A 26,978-nucleotide genomic window follows, 5' to 3' on the forward strand; every position below is an offset into this window, starting at 1 on the left:
TTTTCTCTATCACTGAGCAAATGTGACCCCAGCACTGAAGGAGAGGGGTGGGGGGTCCAACTAGAATGCTGTGCAGGCAGCTGACATCCTCATTACTAACTCATGATGTCATTGGTTGTCAGGACTCTGGCGGCTAGAAGGTCGTAATAGTACACAATGAAGACCTGTGGCTTTGTGTAACTAAAAGGCAGGCTTGTTCCACCTGCTGGCTTGTATACAAGTTTTGGGCAATTTTTAGACATTTTGCCAAGGCACCCCTGAAGAAACCTCAAGGCACCCTAGTTGAGAAAGACTGCTCTATATAATTGAGATCAGAGGAGGAGGAGGTGTTTGTAGTCTAAATCAGGAGAGCAGCCTAGGGTGACAGCACTGCTCCCCAGTAGATACAGTGCAATAAGTTAGCGTTGTCACCCAAAGACAGTGTGTTATTTGCATGATAACCACTTAAAAAAATAGAGAAAAGGCCTGATAAAAAAAGAAAACAAATGCAGACACCCCATTTAAGGAATGGTAAGCTGCAATACATAACATTTTAGTTTTTGCCTTTAAATATACTTAAATCATTTAGAATACTCTTTAGGATAATGCAAAAACAACGTGGATAAACATAAAACACAAATCCCCAAGGTAGGAATCTGCCACACTAACAAGACACAGGGGGGAAGAAAAGCCATTTAAAACAGAATGCTATTGGACTAGTAATGTGTCACTAACTCACTTCATGGACTGATGCCAATTGATATATTTTGGAGCATCTCCATAAATATCATAGTTTATGAACTCTCAACGTCTTTTTTAGAAAATAACTTTGTGATTGCATTGCACACATTTTATGTGGGGTTTTTTTATTTAAGGTAAGTTATCTCCCAAGTATGAGCCTCTGATGACCTTTAAAACTTTGCTTTCCTAAAAAAAGTACAGGTGGATACTGCAGGGTTGAACATTGCTATTAAACATCCCTTTTGCATTACATGAAAACAAAACTGAGAAAATTAGACAAAAAATTAAATATATATATATATGTATATATATATATATATATATATATATATATGAGCTACGCAACCTATTTTGTACTTTCATGCTATAAAAAATGGCTGCCATAGGGGGGTTTTTTTGTTTGTTGTTTTCCTTTTTTTTTTATTGCAATTAAAAAAATCCTTTTTTACTTTGATGTCAACATGGTTTATTTCTTTGTATAATGTCTTTTTTAAATTACTTTTTCACTATTAATTTTAGTTTACAAGTACAAGCATGTATTATTACACGCACATAAATAAAAGAAAGAAAATGAAAGAGAAAGAGAAAAAAAAAACTTCTTTTAAATAAAAATGACCTATCAATTTAACCACTTGCCCTCCTGAGGATTTACCCCCCTTTCTGAGCAGGCCATTTTTTGCGATACGGTGCTGTGTTATTTTAACTGACAATTGCGCGGTCATGCAATGTTGTACCCAAATTAAATTTGCATCCTTTTTTTCCTACGAATTGAGCTTTCTTTCAGTGGTATTTGATCACCTGTACCAGTTTTATTTTTGTGCGCTATAAAAAAAAGGCTGAAAATTTTGACAAAAAACCTATATTTTTTACTTTTTGCTATTAAACATGTCCAGTACAAAAATAAAAAAAAATCTAATTTCATCATAAATTTAGGCCAAAATGTATTCTGTTACATATCTTTGCTAAAACAAATCCCAATACATGTAAACAAATTGTTTTACGTGAAAGTTATAATGTTTACAAATGGTGGTATATATACGGGGATTATTTTTTTTTTTATTAGTAATGGCGGCGATCAGCGACTTATAGCGGGTGGTGTTTTACTAGGGGGCACTACTGTGTCCATGTGCTTCACTGTAAGCACAATGCTTTGGATGGTTGTGCTGTGCATCCAAAGCAGTGTGCCCGAGCTGACAGGGAAGAGAACTGTTAGTAAACAAAACAGTTCTCCTCCCCGTTGGAGATCCTCGTTAATCACTGTAATTACTGGTCGGGACCCGGTGATTGACAGCCGTGGCAAAGAATGGTGGTGCAGGTAGGGCTCTTGTCGCCTCACGTGCGCCACCTACCCAGAAATGTGAAATCACATGTATATCTATACGATTTTGCAAAGCCGTGACGCCCTGTAGAAGTGGTTACAGTGGACCTTTTAGTCATTTTACTAGTCTGCATGAATTAACTCTTGACATATACAGGGTCAGTGCCCTAGGTAAGACCAGCTACTTGTGCCCCCCCCCCCCCCCAAAAAAAGAAAAAAAACATTTAAAAAACAGTAGAAAATAATAAATCAACAAAACATGAAACTGCTGCATTTCTTTTAATTTGCAAAAATAAGTGCATAAGATGCCACCAGCACCAATATTAAAGAAAAAATATATATTAACCAAATATAAATGAACTGTATTAACCAATTAGACAGAGAAACAAACAAAAAAAAGAGACAGAGTTACAAAACTCCACAGTGATCAGCAGCCGCCAGCTGGCTTGCAGTAAGGGACTGAGTCTGAGAGTAACACTGGAAGGAGTGGCAGCTCAGCTGCTTCACTGGCTACAGACACCCGGCATTTTCCTCTGTCCTTTCTTCCCCCCCCTCCTGCTGCCCCTCCACTCAGCTGAAAGATCACTCAGGACGTGGGGGGTTCCCACACGTTCAATCAACATCTGCTCCTCTCACAGCGACTATTGTCCGCTCCTGTTGCCTCCATGATCTGCTATCCTCCTAGGCTTGGCTCACATCTGATGGCTCCTACCTGGGTGTGGAGTCCAGGCTGTGGCTCTCAGTGAGGACAGGTGGCCTCCAAAACATCTTCCCTCTTATACACATGGGCCCCGATCATCCTACTCACATAGGTTTAACCCTGAAACCAGAGCACACTATTGATTGGCTCCAGCTATGTAGAAGAAGGTGGAGCCAGAACTAGACACGCCCCATTCCATCACTAGTCGGCTCCCTGTTATAGCTGGATTATCATGTGTGCCAGTGTATGTACCGGAGATGTACAGACTGATCCTTCGATCAAAGACTGCTGACTGCCCAGGGTCCTGGGCTAATATCTTCACTTCCCATTCTAGGGGAAGCCGACACTTCACTGCTACATGAAATATTGTCATGTGTATATATGTACTAAATGGTCATCATTCCCTCATCATTCTCTGTGTATGAGGACTGTGTATGAGGAAAAATTCATACAAGAGGTTTATAGGCCACACAGAGAGAGTGCTGCACCCAGGCACCCCTAGGTGGCAGTGTGCCCTAGGCAGCTGCCTACCACTATTAAAAAAATTACCTCACTTCTCCTAGTGATCACTCAGCCTGTACATTGTAACACTACAGCAAGCCATAAGGGAAAGAATTATTCTGTGAGACATTTAGAAACACAGCCACGAAATGAGTAATTCTCCAAGTTATTTGTATATGGGTCAAAGGCTAGAACTCCACCTACACCAGGGTTACTGATCCATCATCTCAATTCAAGAAATAAGTTCCTCCATAGTCTACGGCTGATATAAAAATACATTGTTTGAGAAGTAAATCTGAGGGCCTACCACCATCTGTGCCTAACCACTGGTTAATGAACCCTCCTAATACAAAATTAAGTCCTGCTAGATCACTTTGGGATTCCCCCTTTTGCAGGCATAGCTATGCAAAACATTAAAAATAAGTGCCTCTACTTTTTAACTGCTTCCTGCGTGAGCCATTGTAAAATTACGGCCGGGCGGGAGCCCTATTGTTCTGTGAGGATATCATATGACGCGCCTTACATGGGTCTGGCAGGCCACGCTTTGGCACGATCTGTCACCCGCTGTGTGCTTTGCTTCATGCCATTCATTGTGTACAATTGTAACGATAGCTGTGATTAGCCACAGTAATCACATGGTACAGACAGGGCCAATCATAACTCATCTGTAACATGTGATTAGCTGTGGCCAATCACAGTTAATCACAACAATATACATCAGGGGTCTCCAAACTTTCTAAACAAGGGGCCAGTATACTGTCCTTCAAACTGCAGAGGGGGCCGGACTGAGGTCAGTGGGAGTAGAAATTACCCTGTGTCAAAGGGACTAAACAATGCCCCAACGTTGGTGTCAGTGGTAGGAATACTGCCCCATAGTTGGTGTCATTAGGAGGAATTGTGCCCCTTCATTGGTGTCAATGGAAGGAATAGTGCCCCATCGTTGGTGTCAGTGGGAAAAAATTGTGCCCCTTCATTGCTGTTATTGGAAGGAATTGTGCCTCATTGTTGCTGTCATTGGGAGGAATTGCACCTCATTTTTGGTGGCAGTGAGGGGACCTATGCCCAATTGTTGGTGTCAATGGGAAGACACAAGTCCAATTGTTGGTGTCAGTTAATGGAATAGTGCTCCAAGGACCAGATAAAAACAAGCAAAGAGCTGCAGTTTGGAGACCACTGATATAAACCAAATGAATTGATTGTGTTAAAAAAAAAAATCCTGATCACCTCCCCAGAGTAGTACAATGTTACTATGGTAACACTGTATTGCTCTGGTCACAGTATGTAAAAAAATGTATAAAAGAAAAATATTTTTAAAAATGAAAAAAAAAGTATTACTTTTTTTTTTACATAATGCCACCAGTCAGTGTCCCTACTCTCTGCCATACCAGTTATATGGTGACATTGTACTGCACTGGTCACCGTATATAAAAATAAAAAAAGTGAAAAAAACTAATTTTTTTGATTACTTTATTTTCCAAAATTGTGACAAAAAAATTACAACTTAAAAAAACACAACATGCCTCTTACTAAATACATTGGGCTGTCTATTTTCCAAAAAGGGGTAATTTTTGGGATATTTGTACTGTTCTGGCATTTTAGGACCTCAAGAAATGAGACCAGCCATCAGTACTTCAGGATTGATCAATTTTCAGATATATCCCATAGTTTGTGGACTCTATAACTTTCCTACAGACTTAATAATAAACACTGATTTGAGTTATTTTCCTCAAAGAAATGTAGCAGAATACTGGGTTTTTCTGCCTTCCTCTGGATCAACTGTGGGTATAGGAATATAACTTTTTTTTTAACGGTTGAACTGGATGACCTTTTGTCTTTTTTTCAGCCAGACTAACTATGTAACTATGAATATGTATTTGCTGTGACTTTAGATCTCCTTTAGGAAGGGGAGTATCCTTATACACTGACTAGTTGTACATAGAGAGGGGACAGGCATGTCCTTGACTTCACTTCACAAAATGTGATATCTGCATACCTGAACTCTCCATGTCTTTGGGGTCCTGATCAGGGGCGGACTGACAACTCATGGGGCCCCCGGGCAATAGGGGATCATGGGGCCCCTGTGTCCTTGCCCAAACTCAAAAAAGCCTATGAAAAAGGTACCAGAGGCATCTCATGGGGCCCCCTGCTGACCCCGGGCCCTCGGGCAGTGCCCGAGTTTCCAAATGGTCAGGCGCCCCTGGTCCTGATTAACTTAGGAGAACATTGCAAGATTTCAGTTCCACATGGATCTGCTTTTCACTAACTTTGCAGATTTACAATTTTATTATACAAAGGAATCTTCTAAATTTCTTTCTTCAGTCCTGTGCATATAATGAGACCATCCCATAAAAAAACTCTGAAGAAAATATTTAGACAAAAAAACAATGACTGCCGCAGCACAGGCATGGTGATAGAATAGTTCCATTAACTGCTTCCTGACCGCCCTAGAGAAGAAATACTGCTACAAGGTGACACAGGTGTGCAAAATCACGTATATATACGTGATTTTGCACACCCATGCAAAATCATGATTTTGATAGTATAGTACCTTTTATTTACTCTACTAAAACGATATAGAGTGTGTTAGAGGGGCTGACAGGTGTTTACATTAGAGTTTCTTGTGCTAATGGCGTTTATTTGCTCTATTTATTATTGATATTTTTCACTTATTTCACTTCACTTTGATCGAGGGAATATTCGATTGCCTCTCGGGGGATCAGGAAGGAATTTTTTTTCCCAGCAGAAGCAAATTGGTGGGGGTTTTTTGCCTTCCTCTGGATCAACTGTGGGTATAGGATTATAACTTTTTTTTCTATGGTTGAACTGGATAGACTTTTGTCTTTTTTCAGCCAGACTAGCTATGTACCTTATTTAATATTAATTTTACATGCACTAGGTAGGCTGATGGCTTTTTTTTTTATCAGTACATATATTAATTTGATTTTGTATCATTATTTTGTTATTTACACAATTATTGATTAGTAATATATGTGCATTTAGCAGTGCAGCACAATTTTTTTTATTGTACTTTGTTGGATCTGAAAACACATTAGGGTGTCTGCAGCAGCTCTATTTTTTGTGGAGTATTTGTGGCAGCACAGGAGATTTAACCCCCATTTTTTTTTTAAAACAAACTAATTTCCAGTTTTGGCTCCACACCAGAAATGACGTCACATGGCTCCTTCCGATGCGTTGCATCACTTGCTTCTTCAGGGAAAGCAGGGAATTACATAAGGAAAATATATGGAAAATTATATATTCTGTTCGTGGTTATAGCATCACAGTAGTTGAAAATTGAAAAGCAACAAGTGTTTAATGGTCCCACAATAGCAGATTGTATGAATATACATTTGTTTTGAAACACTAAGCAACCCATCAAGCTACATGTATTAATATTGACAAGGTCGTACATAACAAATATAACAAAAGCTAACACAACAAAAGTGGAATCCTGAAAAATCCCTTAAAAGAGCATTGTGGAGCAGAGGTCCACAGAGGCGGGGGGGGGGAGTTAATATTATTCGAATTACAAATTTCGGAATGTGGAAATTCTAATGAGGAGTATCTATTTGTCTTCCATTTAGTACTGGTGATTTGCATGCACTATGAATGGGTTATTGGTTATGTCAAATATAAATTTTATTTCTATATTTTCAGCTGTCAATTTCCAATGAACAAAATCAACGAGTCAAGGGTCACAGAATTTTTCCTCTTGGGCTTGTCCCATAGTCAAGACCAGAAAATGCCATTCTTTGCTCTTTTCTTTATAATGTATCTAGTAACAATCTTGGGTAATGCTCTTATAGTAGCTGTGATAGTCATAAGCAAGGAACTGCACAACCCAATGTATTTCTTTTTAGGAAATCTTTCTTTTGTTGACATTTGTTTTAGCTCAGTAACGGCTCCTCTTATGTTGACCAATCTTCTCTGGGATCAGAAATCTATTTCCTTTGAAGGATGTATGAGCCAGTTATTCTTTCTGTTTTGTACAGCGAGCATGGAGTGTTTTGTCCTGGCAGTTATGGCTTATGACCGTCTAGCTGCCATCAACAACCCTCTACACTACTTATCCATCATGCACAGAACAATGTGTTTGGCTCTAATAGTCTTTTCATGGGTATTTACATCTTTACATTCTCTGCTACATATATCTATTGTTTCTTCAATGAGGTTTTGTGGTCCAAACAAAATCCATGAGTATTTCTGTGACCTTCCTCCCTTGCTGGCCCTCTCTTGCTCTGACACATCACAATATGACCTCCTGGTGTTCACTGAAGGCTCATTTGTAACCATGAGTCCCTTTGTATTTGTAGTTATCTCCTACTGTCGGATTCTCAATACCATCTTGAAAATACAGTCATCCATTGGAAGGTACCAAGCGTTCTCCACATGTTCCTCCCACCTCACTTCTGTTGGACTTTTCTTTGGCACCATCTTCTTTACTTATTTCCGTCCATCTTCCTCAGATTCATTGGAAGAAAACAGATCAGTGACAGTGGTGTACTCTGTTCTTACACCTCTCCTCAATCCTTTTATATATAGTTTGAGGAACCAGCAAATTAAAGCTGCTGTGAATAAGATCTATCATCAGATTTTTAGACTAGATGTGAAAGATGCAAGTAGAAAAAAATTATCATAGCATGTATACATAGCAGTCCTACAGATCATCTTCTCTATGTAGCTTTTCCAGTTATGCACTATGGATGAGGTTTTGGTTCACCACTACCATGGGTTTGAGGAAAATCTTCCAGGTTCTAGATTCACAGTCACTGCAAATTTATGTGCAGATTTGCCCAGGAAAATTTTTGAAAACCATAATGTGCTGCATGACCTTTGAACTATGGCCAACAGGATTAGAAGAGCCAATAAGGGGGCTTTTGGTTAAGCCGGACCTATCACAATGAAAGGGCATAAAGCAGCCATGGTGTCAGTTTTTGGAAGCAAACTGACAAATTAAACAAGGAGAAAATTAGGAATCAGTTTGAAAACTGTTGAAACAAAATGGTGAAAAACTCCTGCGCCAACTAAAGTGCATGTAAGTCCAAAGGTTCACATACTTTTTCCTCCCTGCACTGTGAATGTTTACATGTTATGTGCAATTAAACCATGGCAACATCTAATGTTTGTGTAGTATTATGTTCAGCAGACTGTGTTCTTCTATTGTTGTGACTTAGATGACATTCAGAGCACATTTTATGCCCAATTCATGCAAAACTCCACGTAATCCCAAGGGGTTCACATATTTTTTCTTGCAACTGTATGTGATATATGGACTGATTTATTGAAGCCCTACTTTTATATTTAGTTGTTACGATATATTGATTTGAATATTTTTTTTGCACAGATGTTATATATTTATGTTCACATGTTTGAGTAAGCAGCGCTACATCATTCATTTTTATATCGTTTGAAAACTGTGCTTCTGATTGCTAGCCTTTTGGGCCATCTGTTTCTTTGCTGCTTCTTTTGCGAACTACTGAGGACATTTTTGCCTTTTATTTTATTTTACTGCTGGCCTTATATTTTGTTGTTGCAAGGATATCCTAGAGAAAAATAAATGGGTGTTTATTTCAGGGTGTGTGATTTTAGGGTTTTCATTATTTTGGGGTAAACTGTGTTTTGTTTGTTTGCGGCAAGGCTTCAATTTGAGAAAAGTAGGAAGGAAAGAGCGCCTGGTGTCCAAAAGAATGCCAATTAGAAGATAGGTTAAAACATGTTTATTGTTTATTTACTGCCACTCTGTCATTCTATTCCTTACCCTGAAGAAGGTCCTTTCCCCCTGAAACGCATTGGAACGATAAAGTTGTCATTACTATCAATAAACCCTTTTTAACATATCTTCTAGTTCACATTCTTTTGTACACTGGGCGCCAGGGGCGGACTGACAACTCATGGGGCCCCCAGGCAATAGGGGATCATGGGGCCCCTGTGTCCTCACCCACACTCAAACCACACCCAAAAAAGCCTATGAAAGGTACCAGGGGCATCTCATGGGTCCCCCTACTGACCCCGGGCCCTCGGGCAGTGCCTGAGTTCCCAAATGGTCAGTCCGTCCCTGCTGAGCGCGCCTTGCTTCCTACTTTTCCAGTCTGCATGTGGAAACGACCGTAAGGCCGTGCCAAAAAGGCAGCAACCCAAACCCGGAGAGGTTTCATTGCCATTATCTAATACTAAGTGATAGTTTCTTAAGCAGGACAATCTCTCATATGTGAGGACAAAAGCCTTGCAAATGTTCATAAGTTTTTCAGCTTGTACAAAATCCACATCAAGCTTGTTTAATTAAGCTTTGGTAATAAAACCTGGAAGCTGATTGGTTTCTTTACAGAGTTGGACCAGATTTTCTACTCTTCAGTTTTAGTAAATAATCCCCACTGAGTGTTAATTTGTGTACTAATTCATTCTTTATTCTGATGTTGGTTCCCAGCTTGCATCTTGGTGTTCTGTGCTTTTTCATTCTATTCCTGTTTATTGTCCTTCATTTTTTTTAATTTAAAGTGATACTATATCATGAAAAACTATCAATAAATGCTGTATTATATGCTGTTTATACTCTGTCACTATGAGATTCATTTTCTGTATTCTGCAAAAAAACCTAGTTGATCCTGCTGCTCTATATCTCCACCTTCTGTTCATGTCCCCAATTCAGCTAGGGATTTTGCTGCTGTAGTGGCAACTCTAGACATGCTCAGTTTGCAGTGAGTTTCTATGTTGAGCAGTCCATGTGACTATAAAGTCACACATTTGGGCATATACACAGTGGTAAATGACAGCCCACTCCCTCCCTCCTCCTCCATGCTCACTAAAGCTAAACACAATGGGGAATGTAGATTAATGGAGGAATCACCTCCCTCTTATTCTAAGACACAGGCTGGAGGGGTGTGACACTGGCAGAAATCTGCCCACACCATATTATTTCCACAAAATAATACAGACTTGATTTTAAATATACACAATTGTATGCCAATTTAACAGTTTATTGATATTATTTTTTTTATTTTTACTCAGTATTCCAATTGGGCTCAAGGTTAATAAATATTTAGGGGGGGAACAAACATCTTTTCATTGTGTTTTTGACGCAGACACTGGTACCGGTAGTAGGCATGCTGCAAGCAGCTGTCGAGCAGTTAGTAGTGTGAGATGCAGGTACCTTTTACAGCAGGACTGTCCCAGACCCTATGTCTAGAATCAAACATGTTCCATCTGCGTGGTTGCAAGGCAACCTAAGGCTCAGGATGTGAGAGAAGGACTCAGATACTCATGAAACCCAAACAGCTGGTAACAGATGAGTGTTGGATGGCTGGAGGTGACCAAAGTCCACCTTCGGCCCATTTACCTGCTGACCGAAGATCAGAGTTTCATGCAGCTCTTTGCAAGCAGAAGCAGCAGCTGGGAGGTGCTTCCTTGATGCTTTATGACAAGAAAGGGAGCTCAGAGCAACAGAGTAGATAATGGCACCACCCTTCCCACAGTCATAACCAGCTGGAAACATGGAATTTAAATACTCTCAGTGACCAGTGTAAAAAAAGGTTGCTCCTGGTGCTCAGTCTGACCAGCCTATTCACAAAGTGAGTCTTTAAAAAAAGCAACAGTAGCCGCTCTGGACATGGAAAGTGCTCCTTTGGAGAACCCAACGTTCGAATGGTCACTTCCTGGCTACCAAGCTTCTCCAATTGTACCTCTCACTTTCATTCAACTTTTCTTTGAAGTTCTCTTATTTATGCCCTCTCCTCCTCAACTTCAGTGAAGGAAATTAGATCAGTGACAGTGGTGTACTCAGTTCTTCCTCCCCTGCTATATATATATACATACATACAGTGGATATAAAAAGTCTATATACCACTGTTAAAATATCAGGTTTCTGTGATGTAGAAAAATGAGACACAGATAAATAATTTCAGAACTTTTTCCACCTTTAATGTAACCTATAAACTGCACAACTCAGTTGAACAACAAACTAAAATGTTTTAGGTGGAGGGAAGTAAAAATAAAAAACTAAAATAATATGGTTGCATAAGTGTGCACACCCTTAAACTAATTCTTTGTTGAAACACCATTTGATTTTATTCCAGCACTCAGTCTTTTTAGGTATGAGTCTATCAGCATGGCACATCTTGACTTGGCAATATTTGCTCACTCTTCCTTGCAAAAACACTCCAAATGTGTCAGATTGCGAGGGGATCTCCTGTCACAGCCCTCTTCAGATCACCCCATAGATTTTCGATCTGATTCGGCTCTTGGCTCTGGCTGGGCCATTCCAAAACTTTAATCTTCTGGTGAAACCATTCCTTTGTTGATTTGGATGTATGCTTTGGGTCGTTGTCATGCTAAAAGATTAAGTTCCTCTTCATGTTCAGCTTTCTAGCAGAAGCCTGAAGGATTTGTGCCAATATTGACTGGTATTTGGAACTGTTCATAAATCCCTCTACCTTGACTAAGGCCCCAGTTCCAGCTGAAGAAAAAGTAAGAAAAGGCTTCCGTCTTGCCACTCTACCCCATAGCCCAGACATATGAAGAATACGGGAGATTGTTGTCACATGTACCACACAACCAGTACTTGCCAGATATTCCTGAAGCTCCTTTAATATTGCTGTAGGCCCTCTTGGCAGCCTCCCAGACCAGTTTTTTTCTCATCTTTACATACATTTTGGAGGGACGTCTTGTTATTGGTAATATTACAAAAGACCTCCTGCGCTTATATGGAATCCTAGCCTCAGAGAAAGCTGCTGGCACTAAACTTATACCCAAAATAAGCGAATAAACAATTAAATAAACAGTGCAGCGCTAATAAATAATACATAAAAATATCCAGTGAATGAAATACATAAACTCAATATATACCCCCTCAAATTATATATGACTAAATGGTAGTGTCATGCGTGTAATCCCTCATAGGGAATATACAGTGCAATAAGTGACAAATATACTCATAAAACAATATAGTGGCAAACAACGTACAGTGCTCAAAGTAAGTGAACCAATATTCAAAAACAAAAAGGTCCAAACAATCAATAAAAATGCAAGACTTTGTGGTGGTCTTCCCACTCCACTCTTCATGCAAGAATAATGTGCAGTGGGCATGATTCACACGTGCCAATCCTTTAACGGCTAAAATGCCCCCTCACCTCCTTACTTAGACCCCACAGGGCCAGCACGCTTTAAGGATCAAACGATCCTATCAGAATGGATTTCTCTCTGGGTTTCACTTTCCACCTCTAGCATCCACCAGGTTAGCAGTCAGCTCCTCCTTACTTAGACCCCACAGGGCCAGCACGCTTTAAGGATCAAACAATCCTATCAGAATGGATTTTCTCTCTGGGTTTCACTTTCCACCTCCAGCATCCACCAGGTTAGCAGTCAGCTCATAAGTAACGATTTCATCCAGCTTCCTACCGCATGCTATGGGTGTACTGCATGGGTAATACAAACAGGGTGATCCAATATGGCCCCCACGCCGGAAATGACGTCACTGCGTTAAACAAAGCTCCTCCCAACATACCGACGCGTTGCGTCACGCTCCGCACGTGACTTCATCAGGGTCACCTTTGATCCTTAAAGCGTGCTGGCCCTGTGGGGTCTAAGTAAGGAGGCGAGGGGGCATTTTAGCCGTTAAAGGATTGGTACGTGTGAATCACGCCCACTGCACATTATTCTTGCATGAAGAGTGGAGTGGGAAGACCACCACAAAGTCTTGCATTTTTATTGATTGTTTGGACCTTTTTGTTTTTGAATATTGGTTCACTTACTTTGAGCACTGTACGTTTTTGCCACTATATTGGACCTTTTTTGAATATTGGTTCACTTACTTTGAGCACTGTACGTTGTTTGCCACTATATTGTTTTATGAGTATATTTGTCACTTATTGCACTGTATATTCCCTATGAGGGATTACACGCATGACACTACCATTTAATCATATATAATTTGAGGGGGTATATATTGAGTTTATGTATTTCATTCACTGGATATTTTTATGTATTATTTATTAGCGCTGCACTGTTTATTTAATTGTTATTGGTAATGTCACTGTTGCACCATATTTTCTCCACTTGATGACTGTCTTCACTGTGTTCCATGGTATATCTAATGCCTTGGAAATTCTTTTGTACCCTTCTCCTGACTGATACCTTTTAACAATGAGATCCCTCTGATGCTTCGGGAGTTCTCTGCGGACCATGGCTTTTGTTGGAGGATGCGACTAAGAAAATGTCAAGAAAGACCTACTAGAACAGGTGAACTTTATTTGGGGTTAATCAGAGGCACTTTAAAATGATAGCAGGTGTGTACTGACTCCTACTTAACATCGTTTGAATATGATTGCTTAATCCTGAACACAGCTACATCCCCAGCTATAAGAGGGTGTACGCACATCCTCACACAACCACATTATTTTAGTTTTTTATATTTACGTCCTCCCCTAAAAGATTTGTTTGTTTTTCAATTGTGTTGTACAGTTTATAGGTCACATTAAAGATGGAAAAAGTTCTGAAATTATTTAATTTTGTCTAATTTTTTTACATCACAGAAACCTGACATTTTAACAGGGGTGTGTAGACTTTTTATATCTACTGTGTGTATATATACACATACATACATATATACACACTGCTCAGCATAAATGAGTACACCCCTTTGAAAAGTAATATTTTAATCAATTTCTCAATGAACACAAGAATAACTTCCAAAATTTTGACAAAACTGAGTTTTATAGAACATTTGTTTAGCTCATTTCATGAAAGTAAGGTTAATAATATAACTTAGATTACAAAACCTTCAGTTTTACTCAAAATAGTTGATGCAAAAATAAATACGCCCCACAACAAAAACTACTACATCTAGTATTTTGTATGACCTCCATGATTTGTTAGGACAGCACCAAGTCTTCTAGGCATAGAACGAACAAGTTGGCAACATCTATCTTTTTCCATTCTTCAAGACTGACCTCTTTTAAAGCCTGGATGCTGGATGGAGAGTAATGCTCGACTTGTCTCTTCAGAATTCCCCATAGGTGTTCGATTTGGGTTCAGATCAGAAGACATACTTGGCCACTGAATCACTTTCACCCTGTTCTTCAGAAATGCAACAGTGGTCTTATATGTGTGTTTTGGATCATTGTCATGTTGGAAAAGTGCACAATGACCAATGGCATGGAGTGATGGTAACATCTTTTGTTTCATTATAAAGAAGTACATGTGAATTTGTGATACCATCAATGAAATGCAGCTCCCTGACACCAGCAGCACTTATGCAGCCTCATTGAAGGACACTGCCATCACCATGTTTCACTGTAGTCACCATGCATGTTTCTTTGTACTCCTCACCTTTGCGATGACATACAGTTTTGAAGCCATCAGTTCCAAAAACATTTATCTTGGTCTCATCACTCCAGAGTAAAGAGTTTCAGTAGTCTTCTTTTTCAGCATGGGACCTGGCAAATTCTAGGTGGGATTTTTGTGCATGGGCTTTAGGAGAGGCTTCCTTCATGGATGACACCCATGCATGCCATTCCTCTGCAGTGTACGCTGTACTGTTTCATGGGAAACAATCACCCCAGTTTGGCTTTCTACTTCTTTAGCTAACTGCACTAAACTTGCATGGTGATTTTCCTCAACCTTTGTCATCAGAAGATGCTCCCGTCTAAGTGTTAACTTTCGTGGATGGCGTGGACGTCTCTGTGAGATGGTTGCAGTTCTATCTTTGTTAAATTTTTGTATCACTTTTGCTACAGTATTCTGACTGATAATTACAGCTTTGCTGATCTTCTTGTAGCCTTCACATTTCTGTGTAAAGAAATTACTTTCTTTCTCAGGCCTCAGTGACATTTCTCTTCCATGTGATGCCATTGCTGACAGCATGAACTGGGAAGAGGTTTTAAGTAACACCCTTTTATAATCAACTGTCTGCTGGACATCTGTTTAATGAATAATTAGACTCACCGGTAGTTGAATTCTTGTTAATTAGGATTTTGTCTAAAATTTAGCTTTGCTCCTAAGACTTTAATTGGTGTGCATTCATTTCTGCAACATGGTCTCCAATGAATTTGGTAGGAAAAATACTTTTTTGTATGTGCAAATTAACAATTATAGTTTGCAATCAATAGCCTGCATTTGTGGTAATATTTGTAGTGTAGTGTCCCATAGAAAATATTGATTCTGAAAGGAAAGTAAAGGTTTTCTGACAAATCTGTTGGCGTGTACTCATTTATGCTGAGCACTGTATATCCCACAGTTGCTTGTAGTAAACAGTTTCAAGCATTTCATGCTAAAGTGCTGCTTCTGAATATGTGTGTACGTATATATATTTACACACTATATTGCCAAACATATTGGGCCACCCCTCCAAATCATTGGATTCAGGTGTTCCAATCACCTCCATGGCCATACAGATTGCTTCTACAAACATTTGTGAAAGAATGGGTCGCTCTCAGGAGCTCAGTGAATTCAAGCGTGGTACCGTGATAGGTTGTCACCTGTGCAATAAGTCCATCCATGAAATTTCCTTGCTACTAAATATTCCACGGTCAACTGTTAGTGGTATTATAACAAAGTGTAAGTAACTGGGAACAACAGCAACTAGACCACATAAAATGAGGGGGTCAGCGCATGCTGAAGAACAGTGCGAAGATGTCGCCAACTGTCTGCGGAGTCAATAGCTAAAGACCTCAAAATTTTGTGTGGCCTTCAGATTAGCACAACAGTGCGTAGAGAGCTTCATGGAATGGGTTTCCATAACCGAGCAACTGCATCCAAGCCTTACATCACCAAGTGCAATGCAAAGCATCAGATGCAGTGGTGTAAAGCATATCGCCACTGGACTCTAGGGCAGTGGAGACGTGTTCTCTGGAGTGACAAATCATGCTTCTCTGTCTGGCAATCCAATAGACGTGTCTGGGTTTGGCGGTTGCCTGACTGCATTTTGCATTTTTGTGTAAAATTTGATGGAGGGGGATTATGGTGTGGGTTTTTTTTTTTTCAGGGGTTGGGTTTGGCCCCTTAGTTCCAGTGAAGGGAACACGTAAGGCGTCAGCATACCAACACATTTTGGACAATTTAATGCTCCCAACTTTGTGGGAACAAGTTCAGGATGGCCTCTTCCTGTTCCAACATGCGCCCCAGTGCACAAAGCAAGGTCCATAAAGACATGGATGAGCGAGTTTGGGATGGAAGAACTTGACTGGCCTGCAGAGTCCTGACCTCAACCTGATAGAACACCTTTGTGATGAATTAGAGCAGACATCCCAATACTTTTGGCAATATAGTGTGTGTGTGTGTGTGTGTGTGTGTGTGTGTATATATATATATATATATATATATATATACACACACACACACAGTATCTCACGGACACCTCTCACATTTTGTAAATATTTAATTATATATTTTCATGAGACAACACTGAAGAAATGACACTTTGCTACAATGTAAAGTAGTGAGTGTACAGCTTATATAAGTGTAAATTTGCTGTGCCCTCAGAATAACTCAAGACACAGCCATTAATGACTAAACCGCTGGCAAAAGTGAGTACACCCCTAAGTGAAAATGTCCAAATTGGGCCCAAAGTGCCACCATTATTTTCCAGCACTGCCTTAACCCTCTTGGGCATGGAGATCACCAGAGCTTCACAGAATGCCAATGGAGTCCTCTTCCACTCCTCCAAGACGACATCACGGAGCTGGTGGATGTTAGAGACCTTGCGCTCCTCCACCTTCCTTTTGAGGATGCCCCACAGATGCTCAATAGGGCTTAGGTCTGGAGACATGCTTGGCCAGTCCATCACCTTTACCCTCAGCTTCTTTACCAAGGCAGTGGTCGTCTTGGAGGTGTGTTTGGGGTCGTTATCATGTTGGAATACTGCCCTGCAGCCCAGTCTCTGAAGGGAAGGGATCATGCTCTGCTTCAGTATGTCACAGTACATGTTGGCATTCATGGTTCCCTCAATGAATTGTAGCTTTCCAATGCCGGCAGCATTCATGCAGCCCTAGATCATGACACTCCTACCACCATACTTGACTGTAGGCAAGACACACTTGTCTTTGTACTCCTCACCTGGTTGCCACCACACACACTTGACACCATCTGAACCAAATAAGTTTATCTTGATCTCATCAGACCACAGGACATGGTTCCAGTAATCCATGTCCTTAGTCTGCTTGTCTTCAGAAAACTGTTTGCAGGCTTTCTTGTGGATCATCTTTAGAAGAGGCTTCCTTCTGGGATGACAGCCATGCAGACCAATTTGATGCAGTGTGCAGCGTATGGTGTGAGCACTGACAGGTTGACCTTCCCACCCCTTCAACCTCTGCAGCAATGCTGACAGCACTCATACATCTATTTCCCATAGACAACCTCTGGCTATGACGCTGAGTTCGTGCACTCAACTTATTTTATCGACCATGGTGAGGCCTGTTCTGAGTGGAACCTGTCCTGTTAAACTGCTGTATGGTCTTGGTCACTGTGCTGCAGCTCAGTTTCCGAGTCTTGGCAATTTTCTTATAGCCTAAGCCATCTTTATGTAGAGCAACAATTCTTTTTTTTCAGATCCTCAGAGAGTTCTTTGGCATGAGATGCCATATTGAACTTCCAGTGACCAGTATGAGAGAGAGCGATAACACCAAATTTAACACACCTGCTCCCCATTCACACCTGAGACCTTGTAACACTAAAGAGTCACATGACACCGGGGAGGGAAAATGGATAATTAGGCTCAATTTGAAAATTTTTACTTAGGAACATTTTCACTTTTGTTCCCAGCAGTTTAGACATTAATGGCTGTGTTGAGTTATTTTGAGGGAACAGCAAATTTCCACTGTTATACAAGCAGTACACTCAATACTTTACATTGTAGCAGTGTCAATTCTTCAGTGTTGTCACATCAAAAGATATAAAATATTTACAAAAATGTGATGGGTGTACTCACTTCTGTGAGATAATTTATCTTCTGGAGCAATAGGGTGACCATGTGCTTGACCAGGCCACATGGATGTTTCTGGCCTTATTCCCAACCCTTCTCGCAAAACAAAAATCATCTGCCCCTAGTCCTCTTTCCCTCCAATCGCTAGGCTGGAATCTTTCCGGCTCATATTTGTCCCAATACCTCCCCCTTTTCTGACCCAAATAAAGTTCTATTGTTAACTATTGTGCAAGTCCACAAATATAGTGATCACATACCCCCATTGCAAGTATTCTTAGGACTGTGTATCTCTTCATTGCCAAATAGAGCAATCTGTTAACCTTTAACATCACTAGCTACAAAAAAAAAACAAAAGACCGATATAAAGAGGGCAATAGGCCTTAACAGATTCAGAGAACAGCTTGTAGCACCTTCCATCCAAAACTGGTATCAAAGGAGGCTTAAACATCCACCCAGTAAAAGTTAAACCGGTATTAAATCTTAAAACAAAAATTTACTAAATTTCCATTTATCATTCTGTAAATGTGGCAGCTACATTAGTTTTCTTGTTTGAACATTTTCCTTTATTTTCACCTGGTGAGCCTATCAGTAAATGTTATTTTTCAACTTTTTTTTTTATATAACAGACCAAGCTGTCCAGACAATGTAGAGGGTTGAGATAAGCCATTTAACACAGCCATGGCTGCTTACAATGGTCAGCGTTTGTTCTTTTATATCAAACTTTTATTCCAAAAGGTAAATAAAACCAATGGTTTCTCTAACTGCTTATAAAGTGTTGGAGTTCAGCTTCAACTTTTTAGTCAAGTCCATCTAAATTCTCCCCAGACTGACAATGAAGTTGTCGAAAGGTGTGCAATACTATTGTAGACAATCTAAGATATGACAAGTGTTATAGACTAGATCACTAGGTGAAATAAAGGGGAAAAGCCTGAAAAAGAAAACTAATGTAGCCACCACATCTAAGAATTGGTGGGATAGAATAGCACTTTAACACCTTCACAACTAAGGCTAAAACAAATCTAAATGTCTAAGCACAATTTTGCAACGTTGACATGGGTTAGTAAAACCTCACATATCATCACTACTTTGTACATCCAGTTGAATTATACCCTGTTTTTTTCAGGACATATTGGGCTTTCATTTGGTGGTAAATGGTAATGGATATCACCTGATTTTTTTTTTATTATCACAGGAAAACTGGCCCAAAATAGTAAAAAAAAAAGATTTTTTTTTAAATTTAGCCGTTTCTTGTTACTACCATAACCTACCATCAAAGAACAACCCAAATTAAATTTTCCAGCTCTTGACAATTGCAGCAATACCACATATGTGTATGTTATTTGTTGTTTGTACCCATAGTACAGCCCAGAAACAAAGGTGCACTTTTTGTTTACCTAAAACACACTGACACCAATTGTTTTAAACCTGACCTTTGACCATGACCTTAACCCAAACACTTACCATGGCACTGAACTAGATCAAACCTTGATCTAGATATTTTTTAATATTTGATTTTATATTTTTTTTTTTAAACTTTTTTTTCCCCCTCTATGCCAGGAGTTAGAGATACAATGCATCTCTCTCCTCCAGTCATAGAGAGGGAAAAAAAAAAACAAGGGAGCCGGACTGTACAGTGACTGATCACAGCAATCATGTGACCCGGAATCAGGAGTCCCAGGTCCCGATTATTAGAACGGGACCCGGGGCTCTCAGTGACACCCCGCTCTTTGTGCTGGGAGCTCGCTGTGCAGCACACTCCCAGCAGACAGGTATGTAAATATGCCCCACGGAAAAAACCCAGTTCTGTGAGTCCGCATATTTGGATTACGTCAGGGGTTAAACATGTTCACAGAAGCCCAGGTGGCAGCCTTGCAAATCTGAGAAACAGAAGCTTAATACTGAAAAGTTCAAGATGTGCCAACATATCTGGTTAAATGTGCTTTAACAGACAAGGGATAAGCCCTATTCTTGAGACCATAAGCTCCAATGATAACGTGTCTAATCCACCTAGCACAGGTAGGAAGACCTTTATAGGAACCTTCAGGAAGGGCAAAAACGGAATGAGATTTCCTAAATGTAATAGTAGTTGATAGGTAAACTCTTACAGCGCACACAATGCCCAGACAATAGAGAGAAATCTCCCTAGGGCGTTTTAGAATGGGACATAAGGAAGGAAGAACAACATCACCTTGATTAGGGTGGAAGGTAGACTACTTTACGGAGGAAGCAGGCCTTGAGCCTTAAGACAACTTTATCCTTGGCAACACTAAGCAATGATTAGTATTGCCAAGGATGGCCCCTAACTGAGACCCTCCTCACAGAGGTGATAGCCAATAGAAAGACCACCTTAGGCAGGCCATAGACGGGCCGTTTATAGGCAGAATTTTTGTCCAATAAACAAAAAAATCGATCAGCCCGGTTGCCGATACTGCCAGTCATGTCCACAAAAAACGACCATTATTCACATATTTTACAGCATGACCGATAAAAATAAATGAGGAGATCCACGAAAAACAGCCGATGGGCTGGCCCCATTATCGGCGTGATTATCAGCTGATTTTTCGAGCGGACGCAAAGTCTGCCGATAAATGACCAGTCTATGGCTTGCATTACAGGTAAAGTCAAATAAGGGAATATCCCTTATAGTTTCCAACAATGGTTTCTGAAGAGCCGATCAGATTGAGGTCCCAACGGGACACTGGGGAATGAACAAGTGGAGAAATTTGAGCTACTCACTGAATAAAAGTTTAGCTAGAGAGTGTGAGGCCAAAGGACTCTGAAACAGATCAGCCAAATTCAAGATGTGCCCCTTAATGGTATTCAAGGCCAAATGTTGGTCCAGACCAAACTGAAGGAAGGACAGAATAGGTCCCATGGAGTATTTTCTAGAACGAAAGCTCCTTGACTTGCACCAAGCAAAGTAGGTAGACTTTATGAGAGTCGGTGTTACAAACCTGATAGGAGACCAAAATGACAAGGTTGGCTTCTTTCTTATCTCCAGCCCTAGCCTCCCTGAGAGTGAAACAGAAGAAATATGGGTGCCGGCAGATGTTGATAGTAGAACTGGAGGTCCAGGCTCAGAAGGTTTGACAGGACATCAGTTAGGAACAGAAGCTTTGCAGGACAGACCAGCAGAGGTTAAAGGGGCACTCCACATGCACCACAGGTTCAGGAAGCGTAGCTCGTCAGGGGTCCCAGCAGGCTTGTGGCATGAAGCAGATGTGGATGACAAGGGCAGGCACTCAGAAGTAACAGAGCTGAATCAGAGACAGAAGAGGGCTAACATGGGTAGCAGAGGGCAGGCAGTAACGGACAGAGGCATAGGCAGAATCAGGAGCAGAGCCGAGGTCAGGAACAGGTGAGCAGAAGTGTAAGCAGGATCCTGGATCAGGTCAGGGGCAAGCCGGTTCAGCAAAAGAAGTCATACACAGGATACAAGCAGGGCACAGGATACAGCTGAAGACCAGTCAGCATGGATATTGAAATAAAACAGCCTTTAAATAGGCCATTTGGCACCAACACAGATTGTGGATGTGATTGTGCGCACCTGATCGCAGTTCTGTGTGCGAGCCTGCTCACTGGAATGGTATGGTAGAAATGGCTGAATCCAAAAGGTCCATGCCCCTCAAGATTATGGCTTAAACAATCATGCCATTAAAGTCAGTGACTGAGAAGCCGAATGGAATGCTGGCCCTAGAGACAGAATGTTGCGATGACCCAGAAGAACCCACAGAGCATCTGCCAAAATGTCTGAGTACTCCTCGGCCAATCCAGCTCGATCAAAATTACTAGAAGACCCTCCTTTTCGATCATTCCAAGTAGGAGAGGGAGAATCTGGAGGAGGTGGGGGGTTGGGTTAGGTATAGATCAGGCTGAATTGACCCCATGGCATCACAACAGTGTTCACTACAAGTTCCAAAGTGTCCCTGGATTCGGCAACAAACCTGTCCAATTTGTTGTTCAATCTGGATACCAGCAGGAGCACATCCCCCAGATCCAGACGCCATTGATAAAGTCCACTTGCCAATTTTCCATGTCTGGGATGTGGACAGCGGATAGGACTATAACAAAGTACTGTCCAAGACAGCCTCAAGTCTGCTACCCTCAGAGAGGCACAACTTCTGGTGCCTCTTTAATGGTTGCCAAAGGTTCTGGCGGCATTGTTTGACTGGATTCCCATCTGCTGACTTTGCCTTAGAATAATCCAGCGCTTAAGGGACAACTGAATCACCCCAAGTTCCCGAATGTTGACGTAAGCCAGGCTTCCTCCGACAACCAAGTCCCTTGTAATGACAGAATGTTCAGGACTGCTCCCCCACCCAACAGGCTGGCATCAATCATGAGACTTTCCTCTAACTGTGGAGGAAAGGGCTTCCCTAAATCCCCACTGGGTTGGAAATTTACCACGCTAGGAACAACCTGGCCTTGGAGGTTGGATGCATGGGGTGGTTTAAGACCCAAGTCTGTCCCACGCTGCCAGAACGTTCAGATGCAATGGTCTAGAGTTAAACTGGGCGCATGGCACTGCCTTGACAGAGAAAACCATGAGACACAAAACCAAATGCAAGCAAGAACTGAGGAATTCCTCCGGGCCTGGAAGGCCCTGTCTTGAGAACGAAGGGATGGAAGGTTTTTTTTTTTCCACGGCATAAAGTTTCTGGACAGGGCCCTGTCCTCCAGTCTGTGCAAAGGGTCCATTCCAGCGATAACTTCATCAGGTTGTCAATCTGTACCATCTTTTGAATATTTGCTGACAGGGCCAGGGAGAACTGATCCTTTAACAGAAGATCATCCAGGTACACCACAACATGAATCCCCTAAGCATGGAGCAGGGCCAAAGCCAGGGAAAGCACCTTTGTAAAAACACAAGGGGCCACAGACAAACCAAAATGGAAGGACGACATAGTAATACTGATAGCCGACTGCAAATCCAAAATAGTGTTGATGAATAGGAAAGATGGGAACATACAGGTAAGCATCCCTGATGTCTATTAATGCCAAAAAATCCCTTGGTATGAGGGAGGTGATGACCCACCTGGGAAACTTTTGAACCCAAAGGAACAAGTTGAGAGTCTTCAGTCTTGTTCCCAGAGGAGTACTCACAATCTTCTTATCAGTGGTGCAGGAGGGGGGATACTGTGGCATAAGCATTTGTAGGCCACCACAGGGGCAGACTGACAACTCATGGGGCCCCTGTGTCCTTGCCCAAACTCAAAAAAGCCTATGAAAATGGTACCAGGGGCATCTCATGGGGCCCCCTACTGACCCCGGGCCCTTGGGCAGTGCCCGAGTTTCCAAATGGTCAGTCCGCCCCTGGGCCACCATAACATAGGAGTTTTGAGAGTAGAACACTAATATCAGACCCTCAATAAGGGAACCAGGTAATATTGTTGGTCTAGAGACCCCAATACACAGAGAAAGTAGCAAGATGCACAGGTGCTGTAACCACTGCTGAAGGGTGGACAGTGTTTCCAATACACCAAAAGGAGAAATCTGGACTGGGCACCCTAGGCTGAATGTTTAGACAGTTTCCGCTCTGTACTCGCTACAAGAGTAGCAGTTTTTACCCCAAATCTGCCATCACCCTCCACATGGGCATATTCTTGCCAGGGTCTTCAGACACAGGGCTCTAACTCCAGGTAGACCATGGCCCTGGACCTGTAAAGCACCCTGCAGCTTATCTAGGCATTGCACTACGTGAAAACCCTGTATAGGCGTTAGTGAAAATTAACATTACAGGCTGGCCACAGCATATTCAGACAGGTAGTTTCTGGGTAGTGTCCCAAGGCTCTGCTGAGGCCCCAACCTATTTGGAAACTGCATGAAGAGCCACAGTGGCTATGAAGAGAGGCTTCCATAGGAGAAATTTGGCTTCACTCAGACAGAAGAGGTCCATCACCCAAGGACACTAGCAAAAATTGAGGTTAGCAGGGAGTAGCAGTTATACAAGAGGTCGTTTCTGGATAGCAAAAAGGAAGAAGGTTGCAGTCACCTGAAGGTAGCTGCATATAATTCAGTTGTAATGGTTAAAAAAAAAAAAAGTGTCATACTGTACAATCAGGAAATTCAACATTACTGTGCAGATTTTTAATCATCTGCGGTTATAGTGCTCTTTACAAAAGAACATTCACTCTCCTGCCCTATATCGTTAGACATGCATTACTGTTTAGGGCTGAGACTGTGTCCGAATAATATATATTTATATATATATATATACATACATACATACATATATATATAAAATATAGATTTGCAAGGCTACGGATATTCAAGTGTTTATTCTTACCAAGCATTAGCTTTAAAACAAATCTTCAGCAGTTTCAAACACTAGAGAAATTCATCCTCAAATTTCACAGCCAAGCACTGACATCCTTCTCTCAGCAGCTCAGCTTACTCAGATATTAGAAGGTTGCCCCAATTATTGTTGGGAAGGTGAGCTAGCGAGAGAACAAAGAACTTCAGTGCTTCTGCTATGAACTTTTAGGATGAGTTGTTCCTCAGGACCTGCAGCTACAGAGGTAAGCAGTTGCTTGTTTTAAGGGACATGTTCACCTTTCATAACATGTTACACCCATATTCAGGGTGTAACATGTTATGAAAGGGCTGGCCCCCGCTCCTCCACATTGACAGCTAGCGGGGGATCTTCTCCCCCCTTTAGCTGTCAAAATTTAAAAATGTGAATGACAAAACTACAAGTCCCGACAGCCTTAGTGGCTGTCAGCTTGTAGTTCTCAAACTACCATGGCACTGTGGTAGTTCATTCTGCCTGTCAGAGTGTATCGGCTTGCTTGTACAGGAAAAACAGATATACTGACAGGTCTGCAGGAGACCTGCATGGAACCAACAATCTGCTGATCGCTGGTGCATTGCTTTACAGACTCCTGCAACAAAAGGTGAACTTATCCTGTAAAGCTCATTTATCATTTGTTAATATATACATGTGAATGTTCCTAGCCTATCCACTCATTTACCTTCAGGCATTCAGTACATTACCAAAAATACATAAACAGGAAAAAGGGGAGTTTGCAAAACAAACATTTGTGAGGAAGACATGGATACTTTAATTATGTTTTCAGGTTGTGAACGGTTTCCTCTGGGCACCTTATGCTAGGGCTGGACCAGTCCAATAAGCCAGTAGACCAGGAATTGCTTTGAAAAAAAAAAAAAGAAGACCATAGCTGCAGTATTTCTGACAGCTCATAAAAAGGAAAAAAACAAAAAAGAAAAAAAACAAAAAAAACTCAGACATCAGTCGAAAGGTCCAAGAGCTACATCTGAAGCAGTCTTGTTGCCATTCCAAAAAAAAAAGCAAAAAAAAAAAAGCAGCTATTTAGTAAGCTGGGGACTTATAACTTCAGAGTATGTAGCCTAATAGCAGTACTAGTAGCAGGAGGCAAAATGTAGTACTAGTAGCAGGAGGCAAAAAGTGGCAGCTACCAGTATGTTTTATTAAAACTAGCTCACTGGCACAGCTTGGTGACGGAGCTTATGGTAGTGTATGCCTGCTTCTAGGAGTTTTTGATCCCTAGTGGTTACATACGTGCAGCACAGCATGGACATTTCTAGGGTCCGAGCAGTAATGACATTAATATACAGAGAAGATGGCCTTCCTCTTACCCATTTTTTCCATGAAGTTAGACGCAGACAAAATGACTGTTAAAGTAATGTCTACACTGCCTGTGGCCTGTGATAAAGCACATGCAATAGGTAAGTGATAAAACCACCAAAACTTCTCAATAACTGCCACTGGTGTCTTACAACTTGTATTTCAAGGAGTCTAAAAGCTACAAAGCAAAGACAGCAGCCAACTACAGAGTATAACTATACAAGTGTATTTCAATGTATCAACACCAATATAAATTGATTCTGTCCTTTGGACATAAGGACATAGCAACTGGATGGTTTCCTATCATCTGCAAAAGCAGCCTTACAGAAAAGCACAGAGAATAGTGCTGTTTTTTTCCTCACAGTACATAGCTACAGTATTGGTTGGTCTCTGACAAACAGGAACATTAGGTACAAACCAGACAACATTGTGCATTATTGCAAATATAAAGAACATTCTTTATTTAAAAAGCAGCAAACTTTCTAAACAAGAGCTATAAGGAGACAAAACTTTTAGGGTACGCTTGGGCACAACAGTGTAGGAGGAAGACCAAAGTTGATCAGTTTTTTTTTTTTTTTAAACTTGTGTCTGGCAACCATTGCAATGGTAATAAAATAAAAACTAAAGCGAAATATTAAATTGATTTCTTGTAAAGAATATTGTAGAACTTTAATTTCTTTACACCTGTGGCCCAGCCTCAGTTACTTCCAGTGTAGAAAACAAAGCAAAAAATATATCCCAAATGCCATTTGAAAAGACTGGTATTATGGTACTCTGCCCTATATATCAACAATAGGTCACATTAGTACAATGTACTGTGCTCCCATTCTAACTCTTTAAGAGCAGATTATACTACTTGAAATGTGGCAAAGTCCAATGCCTGGCTTAGACAAGCAAACTTCATACTGTCAGGTAGGGCAGCGAACTTAAAAGTGAACTCCAGGCAAGCAGCCAAACAGCACAGCTCAAATACGCACATATTTGAACTGCTTTACTTGCCAAAAGATTCAGGAAAAAAAAAAAAAAAAAAACCTTTTAATCAAGGCTCCCCTGCCAGACAGTACAGACAGGACTCGACCCTCCAATGCACTTAAGCAATACAGCTTGATCAAGGATGCACCTCTAGCCTGCTGGCCAGGCAATGTAGGAGCAGTAGCGCATTTATATGGTAATTGCTTTACTTTTCCATTGCGTAAGCATGTTCAGTGTCAGAAAACACTGTGCA

The 26,978-nt window shown here is 41.0% G+C and overlaps 1 protein-coding gene across 1 annotated transcript; it reads left to right on the forward strand.

Moving 5' to 3' along the window:
• The first annotated feature begins 6,909 nt into the window (after positions 1 to 6,909).
• LOC149463603 (olfactory receptor 1f45-like) lies at positions 6,910 to 7,878 on the forward strand. Its single transcript, XM_089675326.1, has one exon. It carries the CDS (start codon positions 6,910 to 6,912, stop codon positions 7,876 to 7,878), a length of 969 nt encoding a protein of 322 aa, XP_089531452.1.
• Positions 7,879 to 26,978: the final 19,100 nt, after the last annotated feature.

Source organism: Staurois parvus, unplaced genomic scaffold (genome assembly GCF_062004578.1).
Source record: "Staurois parvus isolate SC_StPar_1 unplaced genomic scaffold, SC_StPar_1.0 ptg000154l, whole genome shotgun sequence".
Lineage (NCBI taxonomy): Eukaryota > Metazoa > Chordata > Amphibia > Anura > Ranidae > Staurois > Staurois parvus.